Genomic DNA, 16,227 nt, shown 5'->3' with positions numbered 1-16,227 from the left:
TATTTCAAAGTTATAATATAGCTGGAAATGAAATTTAGAGAAAAGTTTCTCTCATTGTCGATGCAAAGTTTTATACGTAAATAAATATCGAAGCTTGAATATGATTTAAGATTTCGCGTTTTATTTTCTATTGTGACAGGCACGATAGGAATAAACGACGGAGAGGAATTTAGGTCAATTATTACGGTATATAACAGAAGACATTATCAATGAATAACTTATTACTGACCTAGAGGTATAATAATATTACATATATAACGTACAAATAAATTTCTACACAATACGATACATAAATATATAATACAATTTTTGTTTTTTTCTTATTTAATTTATCATTTTCAATCACGAGAAGCATTTGTCTATACGATTATATCTCACTGTACTGTACACGTATGTACATATGCATCAATGCATGTAAACCAGCTGTGTATACATTAAGGCGATTTGTTTATAAATCTGCAGTTGTAAAAACTCGCCTATACGCAATTATACAAGCTGTGTAATGCCTTGTATCTCAATGCTCATTATTCGCGAATATTCGTTTATATTTACACCGGCGAATGCGAGAGCTTGTACACAGTGTACATATAATTATAGCTATATAGTATAGATACCGAAACGGTAACTCGGTCTGAAAGTCGGCCTCGAATTGTCACTACGTAATTTTCTAGCCAAAATTTTCAAAGTGATGTATAAAGTACGGTAAACGTCGCCCCTTGTTCACCTCGTCGCAACCCAGCATCACGCTTTTCGTTAAAGGACGAGGACCACAGCTGAAGACCCCGATTTTACTCACCTGCATGAAATTTGAAAGAAAACAAAGAGAGCGTTTAGAATTGGGATCAAAAATAACTAAGCGAAATGCGCCGATCTTTGATGCTGCACTGTAAAGTTGGACGTTTATAAACTGGTTAAAAATATCTTCAGCTCGGTCAATAGAATATTCATGTACCAAAATTAGATGGTTTACATGTTGTTCAAACGTGGAAAGCCTTTTGATAGACCGTAAACATCTGGTTGGCACTGTACCAGGTGCGTATTAAATGCAAAATTTAATTCCCGGGAAATGCAGGGATCTCCGATTAAAACTTCATCAACTCTCCGAAACAGCGCGACATTTGATGCGAAGTAATATTTATCGGAACCATTGATATGCCAGATGCTGTTCAGATGTTACAGGAAGTTACAGGCTGTTACGATAAATCGCGTATGTATTATGTAACTCGATAGGCCAAGAAAGTAAACTAAAGTTAGTACTTGTTATGTATGAATCCGAAAACTTGATCTAAGGGTAATTCGATGACGCTGAAATACGTTTTTGTCCTCGACAACTCTTGTTTGACACGTGTTTCGATAAAGTTGTTAGGTTCCGAATTAAGCGGTTGAACCTTTTTTTTATAATGATCTGGAGGGTTGATTGCAAAATTATTATAATCATTCGATTCAGCGTCGTTGAATTACCCTTAGATCAAGTTTCCGGATTCACACTAAAAAGAACTGCCTTTCATGCTGATTTGCTGGTCTACGAAGAATTAGAAGAAGAAAAAGAAGCTAGACCGCGAAGTTTCATTCGATACTGAATGAAAAAATATTTCACGGATATTATACTCACGTAGCTGTGTTTCTTTTGAACGAATTTTAGGAACGACGTCATATCCGGCCTGCCGAAATGATTAATGGCCTTCAATCCGGTGAATATACTGGTCTTCGACAACCTTTGAAAATGATTTTCGCATATATACTGAAACAAAAAATAAAAATGACGTGAGGTTTCTAAGTTCCTGAAATTTCCGTAAACGCCATTCGCGCATCATATAACGATGATATACTGACCAGCATAGTTGTGCGTAAATCGAACTTGTGAAAGAACTGTGTAATAAATATGTGTATTTCTAAAACATCGGTAACATCCTTCCTCTCGACGTCGCGTAGAACGTCGATGAACCACTCGAAGTGTTTGTGAGAAGGACAGATCCACAAGAAGTATACCTGGCGTATAAGAAAAAAGGAACCGAATATGACAATTCTGCGCAACAATAACGTCTTTTGACGAAAAGGTCTCATGACCGAAAATTGGACATGACCTTCATCACTCACCTTCTTGCAAGCTACTCCTGAGTACCTATTAGTCGAGGTACCGAAGACGAGATCGTTGAGCATCGAGGCGTACGGAGTGACTCCGATGCCACCGCCGACCATAACGGCGACTTCGAATTTGTACCAGTCTTGATTCCCGCCCCCAAACGGTCCCTCGATCCTTATCTTGGGGTGTTCGTCCTCGGGGTTGAAATTGCAAGGGTCAAAGTAGTTACGCAACTTCCATGTCCAAGGACCCTGGGCCTTGATATGACACGACAAGAAGTTCTCGTGCGGTGCTGACGTCAGCGTGAACGAGTGAAACTCGTTGGTCCTGAACGCCGTGCAGGAGAGACGTACCCACTGGCCGGAGAGGTACTTCAGGTTCGGCGGTCGATAGAATTTTATCTTTATAACATCGGACGGCAGTAACTCCGTCTCGATTATGTCCAAGGCCATGTACTTGGTGCGCAGGCTGACCACCTGATGGAGGATTGGTGGAAGCACGTGAGTCACATCTTCATTGGAGTTAAATATGTTCAAAATTCTTTTACTCTCTGGTGACGAAACTGACCTTGTCCAGAGCGTAGATGATCGCCGGACCGATGAAGAAGATCCAGAATCGTGGTGCTCCGGTTAGTCTGGCCAATCCATGGACAAGGCACAACGCGTAGAGCAGAACATAGAGGCTGTGAGTGGACCAGAAGAACTTGTAGGCCTTTTGCCGTATCGTTGGATGAGCGAAGACGAATATGATCGTCATGACAACGAACAAAAGTATCCCGGTTAAACCTGCGCGTTGAGAATGGGAATTGAGTACAATGCATCGCAGGATTGGATGGATCTTTCAACCTCATTTCAACAATTAAACACCATCATTTCCGGTCTCGCGTACCTGTTACTGTCTGGAATAGCCAGAAGGTGATAGTGGGACGCGCATCGCTGGAAAAGCTGACTTCTCGGGTGAGACATCGAAGGTTGCCGATCGGTTGGGTGGAGACGTGGTAGAAATTGACAATGTGACCGACGGTGTGAAGCACGGAGAAAAAGAGTGCGGTGCACGCAGCAATCTTGTGAAACTGGATGTGAGAATCGAGCGGAATATATTGCTGTATGGAGAACTCCTTCAGCTTCGTCAGGAGGTTACGAGACATCGTAAGCAGGAGAAGACTGTAGCAGAACGACAACGCAGCGGCGGATCCTCTGGTTATCGCTATCCCGACGCCCATTATATGCCTCAGATCCGTGTGCTCAGCCATGAAGGAATAATCTGAAAACACGCGGGTCAAATCTACATATTGACAACTTCAGGTAGCACATTGTTGGCTGTCAGTTGACTTGATTTCGACAGAAATTCTCAGTCAACTATTTCGAGTCGACTGGGAATAGGCATATTATGAGCCTATTGTTGACTGTAAGTTGACTAAGAGTGTGCGAATGTCCTCTGAAATGTCACGGTAAAGGCAACACCCCACGTCAACTATTATGAGGTTTTCAGTTGACTGTGAGTAGTTAAGACAAAAAGGTAATAATTTGAAAGTTGGCTAATTACGTGGTCTAATGGTCAGCTGGCGAAAAGTATGAGATAGCGATTAGTCAGCCTAACTGTCACCGTATGTTGACGTTCATTCGGCACATGAATGCGCTCACATAAACAATTATTTGTCTGAATAACATCGAAAACTTTTTACTTGACTTTCTAGTGGTAAATGGAATAAGGTGACAACGAGTTGTTTAGTCGAATTGCCTTCACTTGGCATTTCAGAGGACATTCGTAAGCATGAAGTGTACTGCATGTCAACTTCAAGTCCAGTTTTTTCGAAACTCACGGATGAATCTCTCCACGAACAAAGCGATCGTGATCACGTAGAATATGAACAGATAAAATATGTTCTGACGATTCTCCTCGAGGAACGTCGATATCCCGTCCCACTGTTTTCGCGCCCAACTCTTCGTAGCCTCCGGGGGAAGCTGGTCTATGTGGAAGCTCGTCATCCTCGCCACGTTCGTCGAGGTGTCAAGAAAGTTCTGCTTCGCCCCCTTGCAGTCCAGTCCGATCGCCACGAAGTCGCCCTTGTACTCCTTCATCATGAGCTTGAAGTCATTGTAAGTCAGGTAGTCCTTCCGCTCGAGGCCCGCGTCCTGTTTCAAAAATTCTCTGTCATGTGTGCCGGGAGTGAATTGATCGAGTCTCGTCATGAGGAATGATGATCTTCGAATTTTGTCACCTGGAACATCCCGTCGATCAGTTCGGTCACGTGATCGTCGCTAAGGCTGGTTGTCCGGGCGATTTCAACGAGGGAACGAAGCATCTCCGACAGTTCTCCCTTGTCGATAACGCCGTTGCTATCGTTGTCGCACATGTCGAATATTATCCGAAGTTTGTCCTCGGTTTTGCCGCGTGAAAAGAGCAGTACCGTGTCCAAAAATTCCTGCAGCAACGGACGAAGAAAGTCAAGACACTGTGGTAACCCTGATTACGCGATGAAGGAGGATATCGATCGTTACTGTAACACGGTGTCCAGTAAAAAATCCGCAACAAATTCAAGGACATTTCCAGAACATTCAAAGACATAAAAAAAAGAATACGTCTAGGACACAAAAAAATTCAAGGATAGTTTCAAGGACTTTTGAAGGACAAGCAAAATTCAAGGACATTTCCAGGACCACTGGACACCGTGTTATACCTCTCCGCAGGATTGAAATGCTCTTACCTGAAACGAAATTCTTCCATCGCTGTCTTTGTCCACGATGTTGAACATCTTTTGCACGAACACAGCATCCGGCCGCATGCCCAAAGCGCTGGCAAACTCGCTCTTCGAAAGCGACGTCCTCATCACCGTGACAACTTCTCCGCTGTCGCTGTCCTCTGATCGGCGACGTTTTTCACCAGGTCTAAGACCAAATGTCAAAGCGTAGGCCTCCCTGAAGAACTGTCGAAAACATAGATCGTTAGTTGTCGGTGAAGAAATTTCACACGTTTCGCAACCGAATACCAGCTCACCTGTTCCAATTTCTTCTGACGTCGTTCTTTAGTTTCCGCTTTGGCAAGCATTATATCACGGTTGGTACGCATCAGCGTAAAGTGTTTGTTGTGCGACGTTAAAAATGACTCTAATTTCGCAATGAACTTTCTACGCGAGCTTAAGGAATCCAGTTCAAGGACGAGATCGTAGTCACGGGGTATTCGCAGCAATACCAACGGCTTACGATGGCTGTTCTCGCTCTCCTAAAGAAATTAAAATTATTATCATAATAAATTACCGATCGTCCTGCGACGATTTCGAGGATATTTAAAACAGGTAACATGTGTGATATAACTAACCGCAATCGGCCTAGATCAAGAAGTCCCTCCTGAATGGGAAGAAACTTCTTCATTATATCAACGATCGTAAAGTTATGAAAAAAATTAATCACCATTTTTGTACATACATAATTAATTACCTGTGATTCCTCGATCGTGATTGAGTTTAGATTGTTGAAATTGAAGGTCCGGAGCTTCTCCCCTTTTCTGTTCACCACGTGGAGGGCTGCTTCGGGTCCAAATTTAACTTTAACAAGCCTCCGGTGATTGGCGTGCAACCATTCTCTCACCACCATTTTATCCACGCAAATTCTGCCGTCGCTACGCTTCTGTATTTCCTCCTGAAGAATCTTCAGTCGGCGTCGTCGCCTGTTCTGTAATTTAACAAGCCCGTATCCAACCCCTGCGCAAAGTATCGGAATAAATCCGAGAAAAACGCAGGCGTATATGTAGACGAGTTCGCTGCCCTGAAAAAATTTATTGGGAAAAACCAATTAGCAAACAATTTCATCGTCGATATAACCTCAAAGATCGGTAATCCGCAGTGCGGATCGCGCTTTATACCTCGAAGTAATCGTATCTCTGCAGAGGCATGCACGACTCGAGAATCGATGAATTCAGTTGAAAGGGTTGAGGGCAGGGGTCGTTTTCCATCCAGGTGAACAATCTCCTCTGCACAGCCTCCGGCGGTATCGACGTTGTGTTTACAACGATATCCCAGAATTTCACTCTCCTAATCTCTTCAATTTCACTCTTGGTGAATATCCTGAAAGGACACGTTTGACGAACGGTTAATCCTTTCACATACATTTTTCCTTATATACGATACTTTTGAAATTTTGCATGCATGTTCTGTTGGGGTCGCTGATTACGAATCCAAACTCGACATTCAAAAATTCAAAATGGCGGATTCAATATCGTGGACAAACAAAAACAGTAAGATGAAAAATTTTTTGCTTATCATAAGCTTGTGCCATAATTGGCATTCGTTTTTTTGTGGACAAGTAAGAATTTCGTATTATATATTTTTTTTTTCAGGCACAGAAATATTTCAAGGACCATGTGGATCCAAAAAACTCGGCAGGGGTTACCAAAAAATTATAGTTCAGTAAATAAAAAGCTGCAAAAAAAAAAGATGAGAGACTGAGCGTCTCGGCATGAATCAAAGGGTTAACAGCGGCGTGATGAATCGCAGTTCGGACGTCGAATCGATCCACTGCGATTAACCAACAGTTCCATTCTACGGCAATTTAGGTACAACTAACCCGTTGTCGAGGTTCTCGAACCAGAAGCGATCGGCGTCCCGCAAACGTGTGAACTGGTCCTTAATCACAGCCTTGAAGAGTTCTCCAGGCCCGTCGCTCGACTCGAGCATCCCACCGACGTAGACGTCAATGTTTTCCAGGTTGTTGGAATAGATTTCCATCAGGGACCTGAGCAGCTCTGGGTTCTTGTTGAACAGCGCCGGGTTTATCTCGTTCCAAATCTTCCTCCTTGGTAGCTTGAAGTGCGCCCTTGCCGTGTTGTAGTCCGGAAGACCATTGTCTCTGCCTCGCATTATGTTCAGCGCTCCCAAATCCCGACGGGAAAATTCCATCGGACCAAAGAGACTGTTCCTCACGTCGGAGCAGAGCAGGCTGTCCTCCTTCTCCGCCAGCTGGGAAGCCATTCCCATAACGAGTTCCTCGATCGTACTGTTCGCCAGTACTTCCTGATCGGAAATGAGTGAAATACGTTATCGTCGATGCAACGTCGGAAGTCGAATAACATTTTCAGACACACCTGTACAAGGAGAATCTACTTACGTTCGAGTCCCACCAAGTTGAGCAAAGTCTCATGGCGGGTCGACCCATGCTGGTCTTTCGAAAATTGCACGATTCATCGCGACGGTAAATTCCAGGTGGTACAAGGCTGTGTCCGTAGCGGAATGCAGCGCTTTGAAAAACGTGACTAATACCGGGATGAAGGTCAGGCTTGTATCCGGAATAAGGCTTCAGCTCTTCTTCCAAAAGATTCGGCAAGTATTCGTAGACTATGATGTTCTGCGAAGAGAATGACGTTGATGAAGTTAATTGGGTGGCAATTACCACTCACCAAAATGAATGATTACGGGCACGTGGTCAAAAAAGCGGCATCGTAAGAGAAGTTGAAAGAACTCATTGGCCTCTAAGAAGTCGGTTTTTCCCCCTTTTGTCGTCAGACTAATTTCTAACAGCCTGGGGGAATATTGAGCTTTGCTCACCTGAAGCGTCCCCACTACGACTCTTCGTGCCCTTTGAAAAACCTCCTCATCCGACATATCCGGGTTCTGTTTTTGGACCCGAGCCGCTATTACGTTGTGCCACTGATAGAACAAGATTCCAAACGCCAGGAGCGGGGGGTTTTGATTCGTCCTCGGATCTCCGAGCACTGTGTAAAAAATAAAAGGGTCGGCATAAATTTGCCGCAATTTATTTTCCCCCGCAGACATTATCCACAAAGCTACATCCGGCTCGCCTTGTTGTCTGGAAGCCCACCTCATTTATCAAGCCATGGAACCGCGCGAATTATTATCCCGATTAAATCCAACCAGGATATAATTCTCTTATCCAAGTATAATAATCAAGTCGAGAGTACGTGAAACAGGTTCTTTCATGGCTCATTCGGTGCGCGTTCATCGAGATCGTTGTGGTCCACTCATTCAAGAAGACCATTTCACAATTGAGGCTGAATTTTTTACTCCGGCAATTACTAGAATCAACGATTAAACGAAATCGAAATTTATACTCACGATAAAGTCGCTCCGGATTAAGCATTCTCATCACGTTCGGTACCGCGTGATTGAACAGCGGTGCCCGCATCGTGTTCCGAACCGGAAATTGCTTCTTCGGCTCCATAAGGAAGCTCCCGTTTTTGAAGGACCTCATGGTGTTGGTCCAAGCCTCACTGCCCGAGTAAATAAAGCTCCCGTCGATCCAGCTGGTCACTTTGTTGATCTGAAACCTCGCGTATTCACAGCTATTTTCCACTCGCTTACCAACCCTCAAACTCCCTTCCACTCTCTTGTTCGATAAGATGAACTCTCACAAGGAAGGTATCCCAGGTCCTTATCTACGATTTGATTTTTTTTTACCATGTTATAGTGGACTAAAAACTAACCCACACGTATTTTTTTTTTCTATCTGCCATTAAACACTCTAATGAGATGAAACCAAAGTAAGACATGTCAAGAGGCGATATCGAGCTTGGATTACCTTCCTTGTCAGTTCCCTAACGAGGAACCATAAATTCGTACGTTCAACAGGGATGTCGTACCTGTTCCCTGGGGCTGTTGGGACTGTGTCCGGTCTCTCTGTCATAATCGGCCCTTTGAAAGGGAATGTACTTGTTGCCCTGGCAGTCCTTGTCGAATACCTTGTCGCACTTCTCTACATCGATGCGATGAAACTCTATCGGACACCCACTCTCGCTGGCCATTATTATCTCCGCAGTAACGAGCTGCCCTAAAACGTCAACCGCCATTAGGGTTTCCATGTATGAATGTACGTATGTCATTGCACGTGCGTTGCAACGAACGATCATTACTTTCGTACGTATGTAAAGCAGCATTTACGGTCAGACGTGATTCGATACGCCAAGGCATGAATTACTTAGTGAAAAATCTGTTCCAAGGACAACGATGACTTTTTTCTTTTTTTTACTTATGTTGTTTTATTTTTTTGTTCTCGTTTTCCCTTTCTTCTTTTCTGTCCTACCCCGTCTTCTGTTCGCGGGAAATAAGACAATGTGATGCGGTTTTCGTATAGACCAACTGTCTCGAACGAATGAAGCCTGTACCACCACTCTGTTCGGGAGTTCAAGATCAGTGGCATTGAGGACCGGGTAACCACAGACTGCGGCTTGAGGTAATAAAAGGTATAAGGTAAATGTGCACAGTTGTGTACCTACTTGTCGTTTAGGTAAGCATCTACACACACACACACACACACACACGCACACGCGCGCGCATACGCATTGCACGATATTGTCCATATACCTAATATGTGTATTACGAAAAGGCGAGAGTTATTGTGACGCAAGTTTGGAACGGATTACCATTTTTATAAACGTATGACACTTGGTTGATCCTGTTTGTTTTTTCGATACACGGATATTCTGACAAGGTAAACATATTACATTAGCAGAGATATCAAATCGATTCGAATCTATAACTTGTATGCATATATTAGAGTGATTTTTTTTTTAACTTTTTTTTTTATTCCTACGTACCCTTCGGAAAGTTAGTTTTTGGTCTGAAACGAATCCTCGCGAAACCGGAACTCGGTAGCAAAATTCTAAACGAAATATCTCGAAAACTGTACAAGTTGTAAAGCTGTATTTGGTTTTATTTTGTAGATGATCAAATTTTGTGTAATAAAAAAAAAGTCGAGACTACCATAGACCTAAATATTCATCTTGTATTCGATACGAAGGTTTAAAGTCGAGTGCTTTGAATAAACGAATGAAGATACTTATTACTTTGTAAATTTTTATCTCACCCATCTTCTAAGCTGATACAAATAATATCACTAGGTGGTCACGACTTCCGTTATAGAAAATTTGATTATCTACAAAATAAAAACAAACACAGCTTCTCAACGTGTATAGTTTTCGAGATATTTCGGTTGGAGTGTTTGAAAAATTCGAACCTGATGAGTCACCCTTTAGAATTTTGCTACCGAGTTCCGGTTTCACGAGGCTTCGTTTCAGGCTAAAAATTAACTTTTCGACGGGTGCGTGGGAAAAAAACCAGTTAAAAAAACCACCCTAATATGTACACACACGCATATATAACGTCTAACTATGCAACCTATTCCTGTAAATGATAGCGTTTAGCATATAATCATATCTAGCATATATTTGTATACGAACCAAAGAAGGCGAACAAGGCGGTTTTGTTTTTGACCGATGGTATCCCGTCGTCACCTTGCATGAAAAGATCGCTCAGTTTTCGCGATGAAGGTCGATCTTGTCCAGCCATCATGTAAACTCCGTCCGAATAAGCGGCCGGTGCCTTGCGAATGAGTCTGCTGTCTGCAGAAAATGTGCAACGTTTATATAAGATACGTTGCATTCAACTTACGAATTCGAATTATACACACGTTGCTGGAAATAAATTACGTAAAATTATTGAGATTTAAAAATCCGGGGAAAATTAATATTTTCAATAATTTAATCTTCCCGGCTCGTTATAAATTTTATACACGCAGACTTTTTCTTATTATGCACTTCCTCATCCTACCTATATATATATATATTATGTATAATATTATACACCTTTCGACTTTCATCCCGATCGTTATTCAGATATCGTGAAATTCGTGCACATGGCTCATTCGACGTATAACGGAGTTTTGAGAACATTACATTATACCGTTTTCGCCGAGGATCGCGAGAGTCTACATGCGTAATGAATTCGTTTTTTCTTTTTTTTTTTTTGGTTCTTTAATCTCGTTTTTTATTTTTCTTTCTGACTTCCGCGTATAACTGTACATATCAGAGGTCCGTGGATTTATACATACACGACGCAAAGTTATTACCGATTATAAATATAATATTTTACCATAGTTGAACGGCTGATTTTTCGGGTCACCAATTAATTACCGCATTATAATCGAAAAAGTTTAATAACCAACGAATGTAAAAGGCGAACGAACCTGTTATTCAATCATTTTTTATAGTAACGTCCAAAACGAGTTTCGGCACCTTATAATCGATAATTCGAAAATTGTACACCTAATAAAACAGTACTCGGAACATTTCACTTGATACACTTTTTTCAATTCACTCACCAACTGATCCCCACTCCGGATGTGCCAAATTGTTGTACCAGCCATCGTACCTCTGTTTTTCAGTGTGATTGTATCTGACGATATCTAAAAATTTACAAAATAAATAATAAAACATTTCTGCATACCTGAATGATATCACCTTGTATTAATCATCTTTATCGGTATGCGTTTAATAACAACAACAACAACAACAACAATAATAATAGTGATTTGCATTTCTTCCTTATAAGAAATTATTCAGCTAATTAATATTTTTTGTTCTCATTGCCTATAATATCATACGCAATAATTAACGAGTAAACATATGATATCGTGTAACCTAATAAGACGTTACATATTACAGTCTTGTATTGTATAGTTACATGACATACAGCGGGAAGATTGAAAGCCTAGACGTGAAAACCGAAACTTGTTGAAATATGTGCGCTGGAATGTCAAAACATTTCGTAGAAAATAAGGCATCATCATGCAATGCATACGAATTGCGCTGGGCGTAATGCCCGAAGAATTGTATAACAGTACCGAATGCTCAATTAAGACACGTAAGAATTTTCTACTTTTATTTTTCGGAATTTTAGTACCTACAAATGCTAATTTAGCGTTACGATCGTAATTCACTCGGATTGGTGTTTTTTTTTTTTGTCTTTGTTTTCGGTTTGTTTTTTGAATTACCCTTTCATTTGCACTTGCTCCTCGTATTGTTTCCAGTTTTTTTTTCCCTCTCCCGTTTTATGCGCTTCTCAAATAGTTAGGAGATATAATCCTGCGACGGTTTTCTCACCGTGCGAAATGTGCAGGATATATAGCGTAATTACGATATTAACAATGACTAATTTCTCCTTACTACAACGAATGATGAAATCGTTTTGTACACTCAGCCATGTCACTCGCCGATTCTCTAACACAGTGTTATAAGTAAAACAGACGTGTATATTATTAAAAGTCTTAGACAAAAGATTGCAGCTTTGGTAATATAACGGTAATTATAGATAGGTGCTCGGATATTTACAATCACTGCGTGGAAACTACAAACGGCAATTTCGATACAAAATTTACAGACTATCCGTGTTTGTGTAATACGTAATTACGGTTGAGAAAATTTATTTCAAAATAAATTATTCAATTTCTTGATTCCTCGATAATCCTGTTCTCACCTAATTTCATTTACGATAAATGCTTGAAATTGTATACATGAAAATAACAAATAATCGACGATGAGGGTATACGATATGGAAAAAATCGATTATAATCTCTGTGGAGTATAAAACTGCGGGTTCTTAACTGCCGTGCATGAATAGTTAGTCGTAGCTATCGATATTTACTGCAGCAACACGCGGGTAAAAAATACGAAACCGGTAACGATCGGTCGGCACCTACGTGCAAACTGTGCAATATGCAGGGCAATAACGACGTTAACAATCCTCCATTGTAAACTATCGAAATCCGGTTCGATAGATCCTTTGTACCTTACACTGGATGCCGTATAGTTATAGTTAGACACTGCTCGTGCACTACCCCGTGAATTTGCACGCTCGGATTTTTATCGCCAAGTCAATTTTTGCAGTATATCAGTAGGACCTAAATTGATATGCAAATAAATATTTTTTGTTTATTCCTTATTTGGTTTTATGCTTGAAGCCAGAAAGTGCAGATTCTATTTTCGACGTTTTAGTTTTTCAACTCTATATTATATATTTCGCAATTCTTAATACATATTTGTATCACAGATGCAGAGTATTTAACGTAAATGCGTGACCTGATCGCGAGCTGGTGCCGATATTTCATTTCCCGAATCGAAACTTGTTGATTATTTTTGGAAGTATCCGCAAGTTGTTGAGACCAATTCGTAATTTTTTCATTTCAAAGGTGTCCTTTGTCTCTGGGGTAACACCGTGTCGTAATTGACGATTCTATCGAATCACGATCAACTCCAGTGAACCGAGCAATTTCTGCACCAAGTTAAAGTAAACGGTGAGCCGGAGAAAGAATTCCATTCATAAAAGTGAAGGTAGATATTCGTTTGATGAGTTTCGAATAATCAGTCTGTATTCTGTTATTGTACTCGTACGAATACCGGGAGTACCTAATGATCGATCATCGATCCCCGGTACCGATATTACACAGATTAACGGTAGATATCGCGACAACAGTTACCACGTGGATCGAGGCAAGCGCAGTGACCATAACTGTCACTGATTTTTTGAAGTGAATAACATCGATCCGAGCATCGGTCGAGGATCGCTAATACACCCAAACAACACGACGATTAGTAAAAAATGCGAGAAAAACGTGTTTGTGAAAAGTGAAACACCAAAATCGCCCAGGGTGAACATTTTTTCAACCTTATCCAACTCGAGGCGTAATTATAACGACCGAAAATCGTGTCGATTAACGATCGAGTTGCATGCACCCCGAAGCATGTGGGGTTTTTTGAAAAAGGAATGTCAGTGAAAAAACTCACCAGATTTAATGACCGGGTTTATCCAAGCTGCTACCAGGACACCGTAAAGGACAAAAGAGCACAAGAACCCCCGGCGGTGTTCGTTCCTGATAAAAGTCATAGTAAGTCGGTTCCAAGCATTTCACAAAGTGCCGCGGCAATGAATCGTCCCGATAGATGCGGACTCGGGTGTCATTTGCGATCCAGGAGGGTGTAAAGCGAGTCGGCGAAAGAGTCGATAAATCGGCGATGAATCCGTGAACACGCGGCGTGCCGAGTATCCTTGTGTTTTTTTTTTTTCGTATATCGAACGGAATTTTTCAGATCGAATAGAGAGAGAAGAAGCTGGTGGCCGCCGTTCGCCACGCTCGGTTCTCGTCTGTGGCTTCGAGTGGCAGACCAACCAGCCGAACCCCCCCTTCTCTATCCTCGTTCCTCGTTCTCCGCATGCACACGTACAACACACACACACCTCCACCTCCGCAAGAGCCATGCCGTCGTCGTGGAACACGGTGAAAGTCACCGGCCTATTTGCTTCATTCCTGCAGACGCGATTCATAATCGGTCGACGTCACTTCACAGGCCTAGTTTCAGGCCTGTGGCACAGATCGGCCAAGGAAACCCGCGCTTCCAACCGATCGGCCCGCTTTCAAGGGCAGACCAACCATTACGCGAACCTCCCGCAGTATCAACGGAGGCTGCAGACTCCCGACCGGAACCGGATGCGGCCCTCGGCTGTCTGGAAATCTCCTATTATCCGTTTTTCTCTACATGAGAGTCCGCCTAACCCTTTCGGGCACGGTGGAATGCTCAGCGTCCCATTGCACATAAAAAATTTCCATGTCCTAGCGTTATTACAGTTTATTTACAACTTCAAATGATCTTCGTTTCTTCGTACGACTGTTAAAATATGGATAAATCTGATTATTGGCCAACGTCATCGAATTTTGATCCGCCATATTGGATCGGCCATCTTTGATTTAGAAGTTAACCCCGAAAACTGTCGAGTAGCAAGTCTGGACCAGAATCAACGAATTTTGATACACTGAAACTTCTCTTAACGAACACCTCCCAATAACGGATTCCTCTTTATACAACGAACAGTCTTGAAATCTCTAGAAGCACAATTTACACGTTAATATTGTTCCTAATAGCGGACAATCCTTAATAACGGACACTATTTTTAATCTCGAAGATATTCGCTATTGGGAAGTTTCACTGTAGCTTTTTCAACTTCCCATCCGCCATATTGGATCCGCCATCTTGGATTTAGAAACTAACCTCCAAAACCCCCGAGTAACAGCATTCGAGGCAGAATACTGAGTTGAAAAACGCGCGACTGAAAGGGTTAAACAAATTCCCACCGCCGATTCAAACACTGATTCGAGATCGGAGATGAGCGACCCCCAAAATTCCTGTTCAACGTGGCCTTAGACGGTTGCGCAACGGCCTCAGCTTCGCCTCTTCCACGGCTATGTAATGCCACTTGAGGTCTTCTCTCTTTCTCTCTCTCTCTCACTCTCTCTCTATCTATCTATTTATCTATCTCTATGGCGGGAGACAATATGTCTAATGGGAACCGGTCGGTCTGTTCGTTATTACAAGAAGCCCGTGTCTCTTTCGTTATTTGCCAACAATTATGCTCATGCGATCAATAATGCAGGACAAGTTGCGCAAATTATACCTATATAGATATACGTATACGTGTAACTATTATCACAACACTTTTCCCCTTGGTTTATTTATTTTACCATTCTCATCATTTTCACTTTTATACCGCGTTTTTTTTTTTTTAATGTTTTTCTTTTGTTTCAGCTTTCCCACTTTTCACGCAACACATGCGATTCTAATTGTATCGTACACCCGAATGATCGAGATGAAAAAACAGTCGATGGCCTTTGCTTTTATGCAGCACATATGTACGGTAATTAAATTGGTATTACTTCTGAGGTATCCGACGGTGCAGCAAAATACTGCAGGCAGTACATAAAGCGTACAAGTATCGTCGAGTTGCCCTAGTTTGAAAATGTCTATGTTGGTTTTTTTCCTCACTCACCTAATGATCGTCATCATTTTCTTTTCAAACTGTATATTCTACTCTCAACCTTTCAAAAACAGAGCAAGGTTTAATGTTTATATTACACGTATAAGAAATTCGGCCCAGATAAGTACATCGGTCGTACCGCACGATCGGTTCACCTTGTTCTCTCCTGCGGATCACGGTTGAAAAATACAACAGTAAAAAAAAAAAAAAGAAAGAAAAGGAAGAAAAAAATATTACCAAGTAGTCCCTGAGATGGTTTGCGTTATCTGCCCCAGCAACAAAGGCTGATGCTAATGTAAAGATTTTCGTCCAGTGCAGGCGAACAATGTCGACAGGCAAAATTCGTAATCTCAATGTCTCAATCTATCCACCGATTTTTTCATACATATACATATACCTATACTGCGCGCTGTCATTTTATATGGGTCAACGTTTTCATATCCGAGAATAAATTCGCTTGCCTAATTGTGTCGATGCAAAAATTGCAACGCCGAATTGTTCGGACAAGATTTATCAATCTGATCAAATCGAAGAGTTGTGTAGTTTAAAGGGG

The 16,227-nt window shown here is 41.7% G+C and overlaps 1 protein-coding gene across 6 annotated transcripts; it reads right to left on the bottom strand.

The window, feature by feature from the left end:
* Positions 1–99: 99 nt before the first annotated feature.
* On the bottom strand, positions 100–14,019 carry LOC124297468 (dual oxidase). Of its 6 annotated transcripts, none has more exons than XM_046748544.1 (20): positions 13,652–14,019; positions 11,191–11,274; positions 10,271–10,432; positions 8,675–8,862; positions 8,151–8,355; positions 7,623–7,789; positions 7,186–7,422; positions 6,646–7,091; positions 5,945–6,146; positions 5,509–5,847; positions 5,081–5,305; positions 4,791–5,009; positions 4,305–4,508; positions 3,906–4,218; positions 2,972–3,346; positions 2,651–2,868; positions 2,098–2,559; positions 1,834–1,989; positions 1,613–1,741; positions 100–796 (listed from the first exon to the last, which is right to left on the bottom strand). In XM_046748544.1, the coding sequence occupies exons 1-20, from the start codon at positions 13,749–13,751 to the stop codon at positions 668–670; spliced, it is 4,560 nt and encodes a 1,519-aa protein (XP_046604500.1). In that variant the 5' UTR covers positions 13,752–14,019; the 3' UTR covers positions 100–667. The 6 variants fall into 6 exon arrangements, with proteins under 6 accessions (XP_046604500.1, XP_046604501.1, XP_046604498.1 ...); XM_046748545.1 differs by having other exon boundaries at positions 5,521–5,847; XM_046748542.1 differs by having other exon boundaries at positions 1,834–2,559.
* Between the last annotated feature and the right edge of the window lie 2,208 nt (positions 14,020–16,227).

This window comes from Neodiprion virginianus, chromosome 2 (assembly GCF_021901495.1).
Source record: "Neodiprion virginianus isolate iyNeoVirg1 chromosome 2, iyNeoVirg1.1, whole genome shotgun sequence".
NCBI lineage: Eukaryota > Metazoa > Arthropoda > Insecta > Hymenoptera > Diprionidae > Neodiprion > Neodiprion virginianus.
This window is presented reverse-complemented; position numbering and strand designations above follow the sequence as displayed.